Source organism: Brachyhypopomus gauderio, chromosome 5, assembly GCF_052324685.1.
Source record: "Brachyhypopomus gauderio isolate BG-103 chromosome 5, BGAUD_0.2, whole genome shotgun sequence".
NCBI classification, from domain to species: domain Eukaryota; kingdom Metazoa; phylum Chordata; class Actinopteri; order Gymnotiformes; family Hypopomidae; genus Brachyhypopomus; species Brachyhypopomus gauderio.
This window is the reverse complement of record NC_135215.1, coordinates 19,470,040-19,486,417: the sequence shown is the minus strand read 5'-3', so window position 1 is coordinate 19,486,417 and position 16,378 is coordinate 19,470,040. Positions and strand designations below refer to the sequence as shown.

Genomic DNA, 16,378 nt, shown 5'->3' with positions numbered 1-16,378 from the left:
TGCCTCCATCTTTGTTGTGTACGTCTGCGTGTTTGCGTCAGTACCTGAGGACACGATGGTGCATTTATGTTGCCTCGAGAAAAAAAAAGAAATCAATAATAATAAAAAGTATGTTGCCTCTGTAAATACGTTAGAATGAGGAATAGATACTGGAAAACAAAACACCCGATTTAACCATGGTATTTGCCGATGCAAAAAGGCTAGAGGAGATGCACCGTAAATTCGCCCACAAACTAAACCCGATGCACGTTGAATCTACCGGTGCAGTCGAATCGCAGACATGTGTGCCGAATCACCGATGTGAATCGGTGAATCTCCACATCCCTAATAGACACAGGTTACGTGGTGTTCCAACAGTACAAATATGGCATTTAGTCTGTGCATTTAAACATTTTTCCAAAGTCCTGATGGCACAGTGTATTATCAGGTGGTTATGTTGCAGAGGCTGAATAGGCCTGTGGCTCCATGACCTGATGGTCCTGTAACCTTCATCTACAATATTGACCCTGTCCTTCATTAAAATAATGTCCAACTTGGTATCTCGTGGTTTGTGTGTCACCCAGAGGAGTAGAGACAGAAGTAAAGATAATAATAATAATAATAATTTCCACTTCTATAGCGCCTTTCAAAGTACCCAAGGACGCTGTACAGAGAAATACAAAAAAAAAAAAAAAAAAAAAAAAACACAGACAAGAACAGACAATAAAAAAAGAAAATCCCATAGAACAGACCTAAGTTGAGGAAGTTGTGAGAAAATGTTGATTAAATAGGTGGGTCTTTAGTTGAGCCTTGAATGCGTTAAGAGATGGTAAGAGACGGAGGGAGAGGGGAAGAGAGTTCCAGAGTCGGAGCCGCCACACTAAAAGATCGACCACCCATGGTGCTTAACTTGAATCTAGGAACAACTAGGAGTCCAGTGTCAGATGACCGATTATGGGGCATTCTCCACTACTTAGCCAATTGCATTATTTTCTGCTGGTACATGCCGTTCAGGGGTTTAACCACCATTAATGGGTTTGTATTTTTTCCACAGAAAAACACTCTCTATTACATCTACACGGCCCTCTCCAAACCTCACTCTCTGCCGGGGGTCTATGAGTTCACTGCTATGGGCCTGCTGGATGACAGGGAGATCGATTACTTCAACAGCCAGAACCAGGAGAAGGTCCCTATGCAGGACTGGATGAAAGAGAAGATGCAGGCGGATTACTGGGTCAAAGGCACCGACTCCCGCAGGAGCAAACAGCAGTGGTTTAAGGTCAATGTGGACATCCTGATGGAGCGCATGAGACACAACAAGTCTGGTTAGTAAATTCATTATGACAGTACAGATGTGTGCAGAAATCCTGGATGTTTTGTGCTAATAAATGTAATGGTCTTTATTCTCTTAGACCAGGGGTGGCCAACCCGCCAGAGACCTAGAGCCATTTTTTGTACTGTGTAACGGCAAAGAGCCACATCATGCATTGGCGAGTGTAAGTTGTCGAGCGGGGGGTGGGGGGGGGGGGGGCGGCAAGTGTGTAAGTTGTTGAGCGGGGGGGGGTTAAATTATTAGCTGTGAAAACAGTCAAATGCGTGTTTTCCACTACGGCGATTTTAAAAGTATTAGCGGCTCGCCAGGCTTGTAAACAAACCGCGCACCACGAAAATGTAGCAGTGTGTCGCCCCGTTAGTGCAGGTGAGCCCGCGGACCGGCTGGGGAGCCGCACGAAACCAGGCAAAGAGCCGCGGGTTGGCCACCCCTGTCTTAGACCTTCATGTTCTGCAATGGAGGCATGGCTGTGAGGTTGAAGACATTGGTGGAGTAACGTTTCTGAAAGGCATGGATTTGTACAGCTATGATGGGGAGGACTTCCTCTCCTTCGACAGTTCCAGAAGTCAGTGGATTGCTCCAGTACGAGTGGCTGAAGCTACCAAAAAGAAATGGGATGATGTTCCCATCCTGAACCAGTACACCAAGGGTTACCTGGAGAAAGAGTGTGTGGACTGGCTCACCAGGTTCATGGAGTATGGAAGGGAATCACTGAGAAATCATTGTAAGTTCCACAAAACCTTTTGTGCTTTTCTAGTAAACATTTACTGGTTTAATGTGTCATGTTCTGTTTTACTGTGCAAGTTACTTGTTACATTGTAACATTACATTACTGACAGTAGATCTTTTTATATTTACAGATAAATATGAGTAAGTTGCTCTGGTTAAAACCATCTGTCACATACTGACAGACATGTATAAATAATTAGAGACCCATACTTGAGTAAAAGTACAAGTACTCACAAAAAAGTGACTTAAGTATAATTTTTAAACACTTCAACTCAAGTGGAAGTACAGAAGTATTCAGCATTTTTTGTACTTAAGTATTGTAAATAGATTATTTCTAAAATGTATTGAAAGCACTGAAAGTAAAAAGAACAAGTATTGTGTTTTGTATTTATTAAAGAAAGTAGTCAATGTTTGATTCAAATTGTTTATATATCACTTACAATCAAAGCTGTCTGTAACGAGTCAAGGGGACAGGTGTGATGCAAATGCAAGTTTAAGTAATTTATTAAAGGAAACATGAAACGGACTAAACTGATAAACTACAAAGCACATGAGAATACACGTAATAGAGAACATCCAAATGGCATGACGGCAAACAGAACCACTAAGAGACAGAACTAATCATGACTTACTATGAAGACCACACACATATTCATACGACAGAACTTAGAACCCACATAGGACTAAACGAACATAAGGGGTACAAACACTCAGGGTTATAAATGCGGGAACTGCTACAAAACTAAACAGAGTGCCTCGAGCTCCAGACAGCGAACATGACATGAATGACAAAACCAAAAGACTTAACTAGGCAAAGACGCATAAATCGGCAGACGAAACAAAGACACAGAGGGGAAAACTACCAAACACAGGGAGACGGAACAAGGAAGCTAGAAACAGACGCAGAGCGCAACTAGAACGCGAACGGAAAATGGAAAGAGAAAACAAGTCAGGGCTAGATGAAGCAGAGCAAGAACAAGTAGTACTCACGACACACAATGACAGGGGGCAGGGGAGACTAAGTACACAAAACCCAGGGAAGTAAAATGAGACACAGGTGGAAACACTAAGGAGGGGGCGTGGCAGACAGGAGGGAAACCAAGGAGACAGGGAAGCTAGGCGGGATAAGGGAGGAGGGCGGAGCTGGACGTGACACTGTCAAAGACCACAAATACAAGTGTTCTGTATTTAAAAACAAGTAGCCACATGAACATAATTAGGTTAGTTAGCTAGCTAGCTAAGATAGCTAACCTAACTAGCGCTTACTTATAGCTCAAGCTGGTGTGTCTTCTGTGCGTTATATTAACTTACCTTAATGTGTTTCTTCAAGTTCGAAGGTGAATTTTTGAAGGCCGATATTTTACACTCTTTAGGGAGGCAGAGTAGGTGCTTTATCCTATAGGAATTTACATTCACTCCGGCAAACACAATCATTGTCTCTAGGTAGGGCCAGGGTGGTCTCCTTCCTCACCCTCACTGCCACGATCACTCAATGTTGAAGGTGTGAAAGGTGCTGAAAGTGGTGAAGGAGGCATTTCTCTTCGATGAATCGGGCTAACGTTTACGAAGCTCAAGTGTTCAGTGAAGGCAGCAGCAGAGTAAATGGCGGGACACAACCGGAGAATGCACAGTTTTCTCATAAGACATCTACCGCTCTGGCAGTGATGATAATATGGGTTTGATTCCTAGCTAACACGTTTATAATTGTAATGAGTACAATACAACTCGTAAAAAATGTATTGGAGTAAAAGTAAGAAAAAATAATACTCCAGTAAAGTAGATACAGCATTTTAGTAATTAAGTACAGTAGTGAAGTAGTTCTACTTCGTTACTATACATCTCTGCATACTGAAAATGTAAGTTGGGAGGGTATTGATGCAGGTTAAATAAGGAATCATGTATTATTGATGACATTTTAAACAATTTCACCATTTATTGGCATACATTGTCAGAATGTATCATATTGTTTTTCTAAATTGAAATGGATTACATGGAATTACTTAAAATGGCATCCACCATAACAGGGTGTCAGCCCAAACTGAGAGTTGTGTGTGTATTTGTATACACACCTGATGAAAGATATTTTAATATGCTGGGTTATGGTAAATATAATTTGTTAAAAGTGAATATGAATTTATTCTCAACACACAATTTTAAAGGCACGCTCAGTTTAATTTCAGAACTTTAGTTCCTAACTGTACAAGGTCTCTGCATGTGTGAATATCTTCAGGACTAACGGAGAAGCATCATAGGTGCTGTTTCATGAAATTGGTTAACAGAACAATGTGTGTGTGCACAGCTGTCATCTAAATACAGGACAGTCACTTTATTAGAACATAACGTGTTGTTTCATTGGTTTGGCATCTTCCCTGTTTTTAATGGTGAAAATAATCTAACTAAACTGTGTGTGTGTGTGTGTGTGTGTGTCTAATTCTTTTTTTTCCTAGCTAAACCAGATGTTTATGCATTTGCAAAGAAATGTGTGAGTGACTCCAGCAAGCTGACCCTGACCTGCCTAGCCACAGGCTTCTACCCTAAAGATGTGAAGATGAGTGTGAGGAAGTACCGCACCTCTCTACCTGAAAACATGTTAATGTCCTTAGGAGTCAGACCCAATGATGATGAGACCTACCAGCTGAGGAAGAGTGTGGTGATCCTGGAGAATGAACAAGCAGATTATGACTGTTATGTGGACCACATTAGTCTCAAAGAACCAGTCATTTCCAAATGGGGTAAATATAGTGATCATGTGTTGAGAATAATTTCACTCACATTTATAATGAAATACATTATTAAATGGTTCAGTAACATTTTATTGAAAAGTTGCAAGGAAAAGTTAAATATTTTTTTTATATATCCTCATCCTCTATCTCAGCAGGGGCTAGGCGGCGAGAACGTTCTCTGAAAGGTTTTGAATCTGTCAGTCTGATCTCATGCATGGTGCTTGTGGAACAACCCACATCCCACTCGTGACAAGAGAACACTTCAGCTCTCCATCATCTTCTCGCAAAGACGCCTTTTAGCTTCTTCTGGCATTGGAGAATCCCCAAAATCAAAGGAATCAAAAGACAAGACAGAATTCTTCTCTGACCTGAGAGCATTTACCTGTGGAACCATGGTAACAGGAAAGATATGTGCAAGGGGTGTCCCTCGTTTCAGAATAACTGGTTTGCTGAAAACATTTCTCACAGTGACCGCGTCTATGGTCTATAACAGAGGCAGAGTGCACCTCAGGTCTCACTTGCACTTCTGACAATGGTTCTTAATAATGCTGATCCACCAATAGGAGTGAATCTTTAAGCTCTCCAGGGAACTTGAGTGTGCCAATCACTCTAAGGACTTGGTTTGGGTTCACAGCAATTGGCTGAACAAACCAGACAGTTCCCTTCTGACTTGTGTCTTCAGGAGAGTCTGCATTCTCTTCCAAGGACTCGTAAGCTTTTCTGATCATGGGGTGTATTGTGAGTGTGCTCAAAAACTGTTCGCCTCCTTGGGTTTTGCATGCATGCAACAGTTTCCTCACTATCTGAGTATTAGTTCCCACTAAAAGAGCTACATTAGACCCAGAGACAGGATCAGGGCACACTAAAGCTAATGTGTCTACTGTTTCCGTTACCCCTGCTATCCCTCCAGTAAACTCTAGCTTAATTGACAGATACCCATCATAGGGATATTTGTGAGAACTTAGACCCCAGATTTCTAGGTCCTCTACCGGTTCTATTGGCAAATGTGTCAAATGTGTGTCATAGAAGCTTCTGTACAAAATAGTAACTTGGGATCCACTATCTAGTAGTGCTCAAGCATAAATTCCCTCTACCTGAACTGGCACTTCCGAGGTAGGCCCCACTAAACCCATATGTATATGTGTGGTGCTTACTGGTGTATGTGAGTATTTAGTGGAACGTGTTTCAACTGGAACCCCAAGCCGTTCCTTCAAAGAGCTCCGTTGGAGTTTCCCTTCTTCCGGTGTAGGTCAATCAGCTTCCTGTTAACTTTCCTCAAATCTTCAGAAGCTCTGCATTCTCTTCTAGTGTGTCCATCTTCCCCACACCGATAGCAGAAGACCCCTGCGGACTTGGATCTAGATTTGCTTTGGTCGGATATTGCACCATCAGGCACTCCGGAGTGAAGCACCTCTGCCCTTTCTACTGACACACACTGTGCTGCCTTCTCCGTGTTCTCATTAAGCAACTTCGCGACACAAGTGGTCAGTTCCTTCACCTCATTCTTTAAGCTTTCCAGCTCCGAAACCTTAGGCGGCTGGGAAACGATGGCAGTAGCAACTTCAGCTCACACTCATTCTCTATCTCTAATCCATTCTTCCTCCTCCCTAACTTCTCTTAGTAGTTGTGAAAAGGATGGAGGATCTCGTAGCTTATGAGTGAGTCGAAACTTGAAAGCCACCATATCACTTGTAAGAGCACCCTTTACAAGCTGATGTATTCGAACTCTGTTCAGGTCTTCAGCTGCAATACCACCTTTAGACAGGGCCTGATGAAGTTTATAGAGCCTGTATAAGAAAGCAGAGAGCTTTTCCCCTTTCTCCTGGTGTCTGAACCGGGCCATTAAGTCTGTTCCACTCTCTGTAGTATCAAAAGCAGTGTCTAGGGCAGCTAAATAGTCTGTGGCAGTAGCAGAAGGGTTGCTGGCTTTTAGGAACCTAACAATATCAGCAGCTGGCCCTCTCAAACTTTCTACTAAGCGTTGCTTCTTTACAGCTTCATTACATTGCCATTCACTAACCATTTGTGTAGCTTGCTCCATCCAAACCTCGTAGTCTTCCTCACCTGGGGGAACAGGTCTGGCTTCTGAGAACAACCTTAATTTTCTGTAGCTAACCCCATCAGCAGATACCTGACCACACTTGTCAACTAGTTTGCCTATAGCATTCACTAGCTCTGCATTAAGGTCAGCTTTAGGGGGCTGATTGACTCTGGCGCAAGCCACTACATCTTCTATGGATTTTCCTTCTTGCTCTAACAGTGTACGCAACTTAGTGTAAAAGACGTCATCGTCTGAGCTAGGACTACTAGCTACCAGACTGCTCACCAAGTGTACATCCCAAGGCCCTATCTCTCCTTCAATGCCAACCTCAGGAGGTGTGTTGTGAGAGTCTAAAACAATATTACTCTCAACTAGTATGAACTCAGATTTTCCTGAGGTGTCTCTACGACGACCACGTTGCCTGGTACGCCCAAAAACTTTGAGTGTTTCCAATACTTTTGCAATAACAACGTCTGAGATTCCAATCGGAACTTTTCCCAGCACAATAGCATTAAAAGGCTGAATATCTTCTTGTTTACACCACTCTACAGCATGCCTAAGCTCCATAGTAACACAATAAACATTCAACAATCAAATACAGAAAATTTGGTAAATGTACAGTTCTTAGGGAGATAAACTTAGACATCCCAGCGGTGCCTCCATTAATGTAACCCTTTCCTAAGGCGCCGAATAGATAAACATCTTTAAGTAGGGTACATCACAAATAAACATGAAATTAACGATATAGCAGTGCCTCCATTAATGTAATACTAACTGGTTCTCTGGAGTATTCTCCTAAATGTATTTACCAGCTTCAAATGACCTCTTGTTCGTTACGAAATCACGTTACAAACTTCCATTAATAATAAACCACATCAACACAATGCACATTTATGTTAATCACACTCAATGAATTTACTGTGACGGTAACTAACACAATACATTTATCTCAGACACTTTTAACGCGAATTTTCGGTCAAAAAACAAAACAGTAATGAAGTGGGTTCGTAACACTTGTCACTTCAAAGTTCAACGTTGGGGCCCATGTCGTTGGTGCACATGGATGACAATTTTCATCCTCGAGAGCTGGCGATGCAGCAATGAGTACTCACGTATCCCCAGTGTCTCGGTTACCTCGATAATCAATGGCTCAGCGCGACGCAAACAGAAGGGCTGAACGGTTAACAATCCGTCTGGCAGCTCCTTATACAGTTAACAACAGTCCAGCTTGAACTGTCCCACGATGAGTAGCTTCTCAATGTAGTCACGAGGCCGCTGTAGAGCTTCAGCACAGGGACTCCACACGGTGCAGCTGACGTAATAATCTATCTTACGGAGCTAAACCTTTCCCACTACCTCGAGCGAACGCAATCTCCGGGTTTAAACTCCACAAATATGACCACAACACAGTTTGACGTCTGAGTAAATCTGCAAAGATCTACAATAGCCCTTTAAACAACCAATGGGAGTTTAAACTTTGAAAACTCAAAAGTTAAACTGGATTATTTTGAAAAGCAGAACAACAACACCTGTCTCTCCTAGACTCGCACTCTCTCTCTCACACGAAACGTAAAAAACCCCTCATGGGATTCCCTCCCACTACTATTACCTGATAAGCCACTGACATGTCAATCACCAGTAGCATCACCTAAATGGTCAATTTTCCCGGGAATTCACAGGAAATGCTTTTGATAAACTGGCGCGATAACACAGGACTATGGTACATGTAGTTTCTAACATCGTATCTGCAGGGCTCTCAAGTTTTGAATTCATTTCAGAGTGTGAGATTCGGTGGCGAACGTAAGTTGTTGAGCGGGGGGGGGGGTGGCGAACGTTGTTGTTGTATTTCGCGATCGATGGATCAGAGGTAAATAAACTAGATTTTTTTTTTCACGCTCAATGCGTGAGACTTGAGAACAGTGGTATCTGCATTTGTCATGGAAAACCATGCAATAAAACAACATAATAATGTTTAGAGGTACTACACACACCTTATTGTTCAATAGTTTTGCACGAATCTCTTTAAACGGTTGTTTGAATGAAAATGTAGAAATTATATAGAGTGCACTGCCATATGAAAATTAAAAACAATGTGAGCTTCAAAAAGATCATCAAATGCATCAAGCAACGGCTTGACAGGGAATGAGTTTGTTGGAGGAATGTGCAGCGTCTGGGCTGACCCGGGCTGCTCCGCACGGCAGGGAGGAGGGGCTGCAGTCCTTCTCTTTGCTGAAGATGTTAATTAGTGCTGTTACCAGCAGTGTTGCGAATAACGCCGTTAAAAGTAACGGCGTCATTTTGTCAGTAACGGGATAATAATTAATTACTTTTCCTAACGACGTTGACGTTACTGGTCATTAGAAGCGGTGCGTTACTATTGATATACTAACAGTAATCCGAGCGCACCGCTGCCCAGGCTAGTGAGGAGTAACAGATCTCGATAGGTCACAGTTCTCAGTGTAACACCTGTTTAACTTAACAAGTCAGTAAGCGATTGGCTAATGCAGCGTTATGGTAGCCAATCAGAGCCAGTGTTTTTACACGCACGCCGAAATACTCCAGTGACACGACACAAACGGAGGAGAGGCAGAAATGGCGAGTCAGGAGCAAGCCGAAGAAAAATTAACATTTTCAAGGTGGCGATATAAACATTATTTAAGAAAATACTTGAAGTTCCTGAATGTCTACCAGACTGGGTATTTGATTTATTTAATTAAGAATAGAGGTTTTATTGTTAAGTTTACTTCTATTGTGAACAAACCAGTTGTCTCAGGTTGAGAGAATTTAATTTAATTTGATAGATGTAAATGCACTTTATATAGTGTAACTGTTTACTTTTGCTTTTATTTTTTACAAAGATTTGGGATTTTAAAGGATTTTATCCTGCACTGGTCTGTGGATGTGCAATAAATATCAAACGTTAAACACCTTCCTGATCTACTCATTTCAACTGACTGTAAAAACTGCTTTTTCAAAAAAAAAATCCTTATTCACTGGCATATAACTTTTTTTTAACTGTAACGCAAATAGTTACTTTCCCTGGTAACGAGTTACTTTTATTATAGAGTAATTCAGTTACTAACTCAGTTACTTTTTTTAATAAGTAGTGAGTAACTATAACTAATTACTTTTTTAAAGTAACGTTCCCAACACTGGTTACCAGACTATTAAAATGTGATATAGACAGATTATGAATCATCCAGGGTAATATAAGGACATAACACAAAGTTAGCTTACTGGGGTTTCTTGGCCTGTAAACTTTTTTAAGCCAGTTGTGGCAGCTAAGAATATTGCATGAATTCAGTAACATTTAAAGCAGTGGTTCCCAAACTTTTTCTGCCGTGCCCCCCTTTAGTAGATGAGAATATTTTTGCGCATCCCCCCCTACACCCCCCCCCCCCCATATTGACTAGGGATGTGTTGAAAACTTACAAAAACAATAGGTTCACAACTTTGGTCAAACATGAAAAAAATTAACTGCAAGAAACCTTTTAAATGGTTCAAGAATTCTAAATGTAATTTAAAAGAAATAAGGAGATGAAATAAGAGAAACAGCAATACATATGCGGCTAGTTTGCAAGCGCAGACATCACGCAGAGCACAAAGCATGTAACGGCCAGAAATATGTGTACTGTCTCTTTAAGGGAGCGAGTTGAGCGCGCGTATGGAATATTGTTTTTTTAGCTTTCTGCCGTAGACCGAGTCAGACCACTGCTCTTTAATTTATTTCTGTAAGTAACGCATTAAATGAGCTTTGGACAACTCACCAGTTCATGTATGAACAGTGAAGTATTGCTGGAGCCCAGGTTTATTTTGGTCAACCAGCAAATAAACGGACTAAGTGGAATACCACCAGCGCGAGTATTAGGGTTGAACTAACTCCGAAAAGCAAGCAATACAAGCATAGACATTTTAAATATTCATTTTAAATATTCTATAGAGATTTGCAAACTCTACCTTAATGATTTGTATGTGGTCGTCCTCACGTTATCTATCATTGATTTGGGCTAGAGCGACTAGTTTATCAGGTGACCAGTCGGTTAAAAATGTTTAGTAGTTTGGTGCTGTAGGAGACATTTTACTGCACAAGAAAATGATTTCACGTTGGGCTTAGAGGGCAAACGGTACGATTTGATTTGATGTGTATGTAACCTGGCTGGTGGGGACAGGAGAAGGGCTGAACTGAACTGCTGTTGCAGCGCATCTGGTGTTAAAGGAAGAGAGAGGTCGGGTGTGTGCGAGGTGGGGGCTCTCAGGGCATTGTTTTTAATCGCTCAGGTCTTCAAAAGATAATTTCAAACCGACCTCAGTAAAATAATAATAATAATAATAATAATAAAACGAAGTTTCAAAAGGGCACTTTCGTTGATAAAGGGCAGAGTTGGTGGTTCTTTAGCACCACCTGAGGTCTATGTGTGCACGCCACTGAATCTGAACATACTGAACACACACACCCAGTCACACACATCTATACACACACACACACACACACAGACATCCCAAGTCTCCCGGAAGCTGCGGGAGTCTCCCGCATTTCGGTAGTGTCTCCCTGATACCCGCGAGTCACATATAATCTCCCGGAATTCAGAACGAGTGACCCACACAAACGCGCACACAGGCGACAGACTTTTTTTCTCTAATCGCGAGTGGGAAGGAGTGAGAGGGGGTTCTGATTGGCCTGTTCTCCACTCAACAACTTACTTATATTCGCCGGCACCCCCCGCCCAACAACTTTCACTCAACACCCCCCCCCCCCCGCTCAACAACTTAACCTCCGGGGGGTAACCTCCCTAAAACCAACTTTTGCAACTTGGGATGCCTGCACACACACACACACAAATTCTCTCTCTCTCTACATTTATGCAGTTTGCGTGGAGGGAGAGTGGATATTTGCTGTTGAGACTTTTTTTAACCTCAAAAATATAGAACACTTTTTGAACAAATGAGTATTCTGGCATGAAATATGTGTAATAGTCATGTGTAAATAATACCTGTGTGAGTCAATAAAATGCTGTATGTGAAATTTGACATTTAAAGGGAGGCAAAGTCCTGACTCATCTGTTCTGTGGTCCATCGAAACCAAAGAACAGTGGTCATCACCAGCTGTCCAGAAAAGGGTGACTGGGAAGCAATGGGAGACCCTTAGCTCATCTCTAAGGGGCAGCAATAGAGAAAAATGTGACATTTATGGATCAATGCAGGAGAAAGATAATGGACTGTAGTAAGTTATGCATACAGTTATTTTTCCATCGAATTAATAAATTGCATGAATAAAAAAAACTGATATCACCTGTGCCCTGGGTACAGTGGGGAAATGGAATAGTTTAAACTTTCTACGCTTAGTTGTAAAGTAAGGACACAGCAAGGCCACGCAAGCTTGCAATCTTCTATGATCTAGTTAGGGTCACTTCTGTGTGCGCAGCAGCACAGTGTCGTCTGATTGGTCAGCAGCTGGTCTGCATATTGTATTACAGTACAGCCTATACGTGAGTTTTGAAGTGCTTTACAGTTTTAACGTAGTTAACTTTTAACGTGTCGTTACTCGTTGGTCATTGCATAATTAGGTATTCATTGGTAGCCTCCAGCCTTCTTCGGTAAGTTCGTTTAACAGTATCTATTGTTTAACTTTATCGATACTTTTGGAAGGCTGGAGCATCACTGACGACTTCGCATCACGCCCACACAACAAAGCTTGATGACACATTACCCACCTAATGTGCCCCATTAGCCTACATAAAGGGGAGGTGAAAACAGACCCATTGGGGTCTGTCTTTTTAGGCATGCTACGTGTTGAAGGTAATCTTCAAAGGTAAAAGTCGAGATTATGAATATGTTTATAGATGAATATCTGTGGCGTAATCTCCATTACTGGATATTGCATATAGAAATCCGGTGGAGGGGTGCAAAGCGCGTTTCACAACGTCATTTTTCAGGACTACACGACTGTTGTGCAAGTAATAAACTGCTCTGTGTTCTCAAATTTATTTTTGTTTGGTTTTTTTCCTTTCTTTAGTCAGTCGTCATTAAACATCAAATTGGCGCTGGCCTTTTAAGAATTTTACGACAGTTTCACTTTCTGCAGTTTCTGGCTCTTGTCGCTTTACGGTCAAAACAAAGAGCTCCCATAGAAACGTACAGGTACGATTTAGCGCGAGTGCAGCAGTGAACTGCAGCTGCGTTTGTGGTTTTACATCCGCGAGTCTCCCGTTAATGTTGTGATCGACCGGTTCGTGAGGTCGACACGAGAGAGAGAGAGACGCTCTTATCCGTCTCGGAGCACTAGCATGGCTGAACCGTAGTCGTCTCTGAGGCCGTGAGCGGGGCGTTGTGCCCCAGCAGAGGGGCATCAGCCTGCTTGTGTCCCCTGAATGTGTCCGAGGGGCTTTAACCTGCAGCTGTACTGCACAGTAGCGAACAAGTCTTGTCATTATTTATGGTGGCTGTGATGTTACCGCATCTCTCGGATTAATTTTTTAGGTGAGTAATGTACTCTAATAAAATTTGTGTATTACGCTTGACATTTTTGTTATTTGCCGCCATTTCTATGCAGAGCAACTTCAAAATGTTTTGTCATCTACTCATAGTTTGTATTTGTAGATTTGTTCAAGTGCTTCACTTTAGTAAGTGCTTTAGTAACATTTAGCTAGTTTGAGTTTCACAAAGGACTGTCCTATCGTCCTGTTTCTCTGGAAATGCTATGTACTTCACTCCAAATTTCAATACCTCCCCAGAGAGAGAGAGAGAGAGAGAGAGAGAGAACTTAACATATGTATTTCTCATGCCTGTGGTGCATCACAGATTTGCATGTGTGAAACATCGCATGTGCATGTGTGATGCCCGAGGATCAGTGCAGATTTACATGTCTGGATTGCTGTAGGTGTGGCCTTCTGGGTCAGAATAAAAGCAGACACACAAACGCAGGTGAATCATTAGTTTTTCTTCCAGATATCTTCCTTGGAGTAAACGGGAACTGAGATGGAATACAAGAGAAGCTGCGGCCCACTGCAGACGCTGGCGTTCCTCAGCTGTGTGGACGACTGCGAGTCTGACGGTGGAGAGGAACGTTCTCGTGAAGCAGAAGACGATTCTGATGTAGAGTTTCACTTGGCACTGTCAACAGACGAGGAAGCTGGTGATACATCGGATGAAGAGAACTGTCCTCCAGCAAAGAAGCGTTTTGTAACACAGGACAACACACATGCGACAAGCATAAAAGCAAAAGATGGCACAGTTTGGGAGAAGGCAGATGTCCGTGAACATGTCCGTGAACCCAGCACAGACGCTAAGTTCAGTGAGACTGCAGGGCCTACAGAACATGCAAAGGTATTGTGATTGTTTTTGCTTGGATTTATAAAAAATGTTAAATTTTAAATATTTATTATGCGTATAGGGCTGCCACAAACGATTTCTTTAGTCGACTAATTACTTATTAATTTTTATGGTTAGTCGACTAATCGGATCATATGTAAATTTAATATAAAACATACAGCTTATCGCACTAGAATGCAGCTGCTATTATATAACCACCATTAGATTTCAGCCAGGGGCGGACTGGCATACATTGCTACCGGGGATTTCCCCGGTGGGCTGATGGGTTAGTGGGCCGCTGGCTGCCGGTGGTTTAACTCAGCCGGTGGAGGAGCCACTGCCGCGCACTGCGGCCCCGGCTGCTGTTTAACGGTGTTATTACCTCCCAAAGCTCCAGTCAGGCTAACCTGCTCAGCGCGGCCGCGGTCTGAGCCTGTAAACACATGAACGAGTTGGACCGCGGCCGCGGACTGGGCCAGCTGGTGCGGGCTGACAGTATGCAGCGGAGATCAGAAAAATACGGGCCGGACTACGAAAACATACAGCAGTTTAAATTGTAGATAACATGTTATTTTAAATGTACTGCTGTCGCCTCTGCAACGTCTAAGGCAAATTACCTTAACACTGTTAACACGGACGCAAGTGGCGGTCTTCAAGGCAGAGCACTGTGCACTGTTTTTTTAAAGCTATTGAAATTCTTAGATTAAAACTAACCACCACAAATAGGTAAGAGGAAGAAATACCCACGTTAGAGTTGTAGGTTGTTCTTTAATATGCACTTTGCGTAAAACAACTTGTTTGGTGGTCTTATGGTGGACTATTTAAAAGCCACTATGTCGCTTTGTAATCATATTATTGCTGGAATTAATATTGTCCATGTGACAATAAACGCCGTCATATACACTACGTGCCATGTATAGATTCATATACAGTATACACACACACACACACACACACACACATATATTATATATATATATATATATATATATATATATATATATATATATATATATAGTGGGCCAGTCTGTCAGGAACTCCCGGGCCACTTTTTCTCCCCAGTCCGGCCCTGATTTCAGCTATATGCTAACTAAAAATAAAAACAATTTGTCATAGTTCATTAAACCTTTAATGAAATGTGCAGCTTGTTGCAACAAACAATGATTAAAATAAGGATAAGGCACTGGCTTAAACAGCACAAAAATGAATACATTAATAAAACGTTTTTTTTTTAGGTTTTTCTTTCTTTCATTTGTCTCTGGCAAAACTTAGCTACATTTAAATAAAATTAGGTAGGTACCTGAAGCTAAGGAATTATTCACAAAAATGTTTTTGACAGTTTTGGTCTCGCTGACGTTACAGAAAACACATGAATGCGTACTAATGCTGCATTCAAGTGGAAGTCGGTCAGTAGATTTCTCCGAGGTGAAACTCGTTCACGCGACTTGCTCGCGTTCATGTGGTTTGTGTGTGTGAAATGAAAGAAAAATGGAGGCTGTCGAATGTTTGGTCGTCGTTTGGCTAATCATCAGTATTTACAAATTGCATACACGTCAATTCATCATGTAATGTACACGATACACTATTCAGAACTGTTTATAGGTTAATAATGCTATTCAGTCAGCAAAACATTAGCTGTTGATTTTAGTTTTTGAGCACAAATGCAGCAAAAGTATGTGTTGATAATAGAGGTTTAAAAATAACGTTACTATTGGAATTAGCGTACGAATTGTACATCATTACTTAAGATCTTACTGTTAATGTACTGTTCAACCATTTTGGAAATAGCGTTTACGTCACAACTCGGCCAGTTCGTGCTGCATCGAAAATCTCCATGTGTCCGACTTCAGCTTCCGACATCAGTGGGTGTTCATGTCGTGCCCTCTGGTGGGAAACCCGGTTTCCCTATAAAACCGACACCACTTGAATGCAGCATAAGGCTAATGAAACAAATCGCCATTGCTAATGTTAACTTTTACAGCTATCACGATGAGTAAATACTAAGTTAACGCTCTGTTTACGCTAATTTTAGCAGGTTAGATTAGTGAGATGACGGTCCCTCTTCATCAATGACCACAACATTCTTCAGGTGCTCGTGCATTGCGGTTGTGCTGCCGTGGAAGTCAACTTTTGCCCTGCAGATATTGCATTGCACACGTTTCTCTTTCATTTTCTAAAAGTGATCCCACACTTTTGAGTTCTGTAGCCGGGTAGCCACGATACTAGAGCCTGTCTGTAATGTATAACGTCCTGGGATGTCGTCCA

The 16,378-nt window shown here is 41.9% G+C and overlaps 2 protein-coding genes across 4 annotated transcripts; one reads left to right on the top strand and one right to left on the bottom strand.

Annotated features, from left to right (window-relative positions):
• Window positions 1-790: 790 nt before the first annotated feature.
• LOC143514722 (major histocompatibility complex class I-related protein 1-like) lies at window positions 791-5,172 on the top strand. Of its 3 annotated transcripts, none has more exons than XM_077006262.1 (4): window positions 791-1,304; window positions 1,752-2,036; window positions 4,489-4,773; window positions 4,920-5,172. In XM_077006262.1, the coding sequence occupies exons 1-4, from the start codon at window positions 806-808 to the stop codon at window positions 5,012-5,014; spliced, it is 1,164 nt and encodes a 387-aa protein (XP_076862377.1). In that variant the 5' UTR covers window positions 791-805; the 3' UTR covers window positions 5,015-5,172. The 3 variants fall into 3 exon arrangements, with proteins under 3 accessions (XP_076862377.1, XP_076862376.1, XP_076862375.1); XM_077006261.1 differs by having other exon boundaries at window positions 4,917-5,172; XM_077006260.1 differs by having other exon boundaries at window positions 4,489-4,976.
• Window positions 5,173-5,323: 151 nt separating this feature from the next.
• Window positions 5,324-8,349, bottom strand: LOC143514723 (paraneoplastic antigen Ma1 homolog). The gene has a single exon (XM_077006263.1). The coding sequence runs from the start codon at window positions 7,370-7,372 to the stop codon at window positions 6,338-6,340; it is 1,035 nt and encodes a 344-aa protein (XP_076862378.1). The 5' UTR covers window positions 7,373-8,349; the 3' UTR covers window positions 5,324-6,337.
• Between the last annotated feature and the right edge of the window lie 8,029 nt (window positions 8,350-16,378).

Coding starts and splice junctions, on each gene's coding strand:
- LOC143514723 (XM_077006263.1), bottom strand. CDS start 7,372: ATGGAGCTTAGGCATGCTGTAGAGTGGTGTAAACAAGAAGATATTCAG.
- LOC143514722 (XM_077006260.1), top strand. CDS start 806: ATGGTAAGAGACGGAGGGAGAGGGGAAGAGAGTTCCAGAGTCGGAGCC. Junction 1,305..1,751: donor CATGAGACACAACAAGTCTG/GTTAGTAAATTC, acceptor CCCCTGTCTTAG/ACCTTCATGTTCTGCAATGG. Junction 2,037..4,488: donor GGAATCACTGAGAAATCATT/GTAAGTTCCACA, acceptor TTTTTTTCCTAG/CTAAACCAGATGTTTATGCA.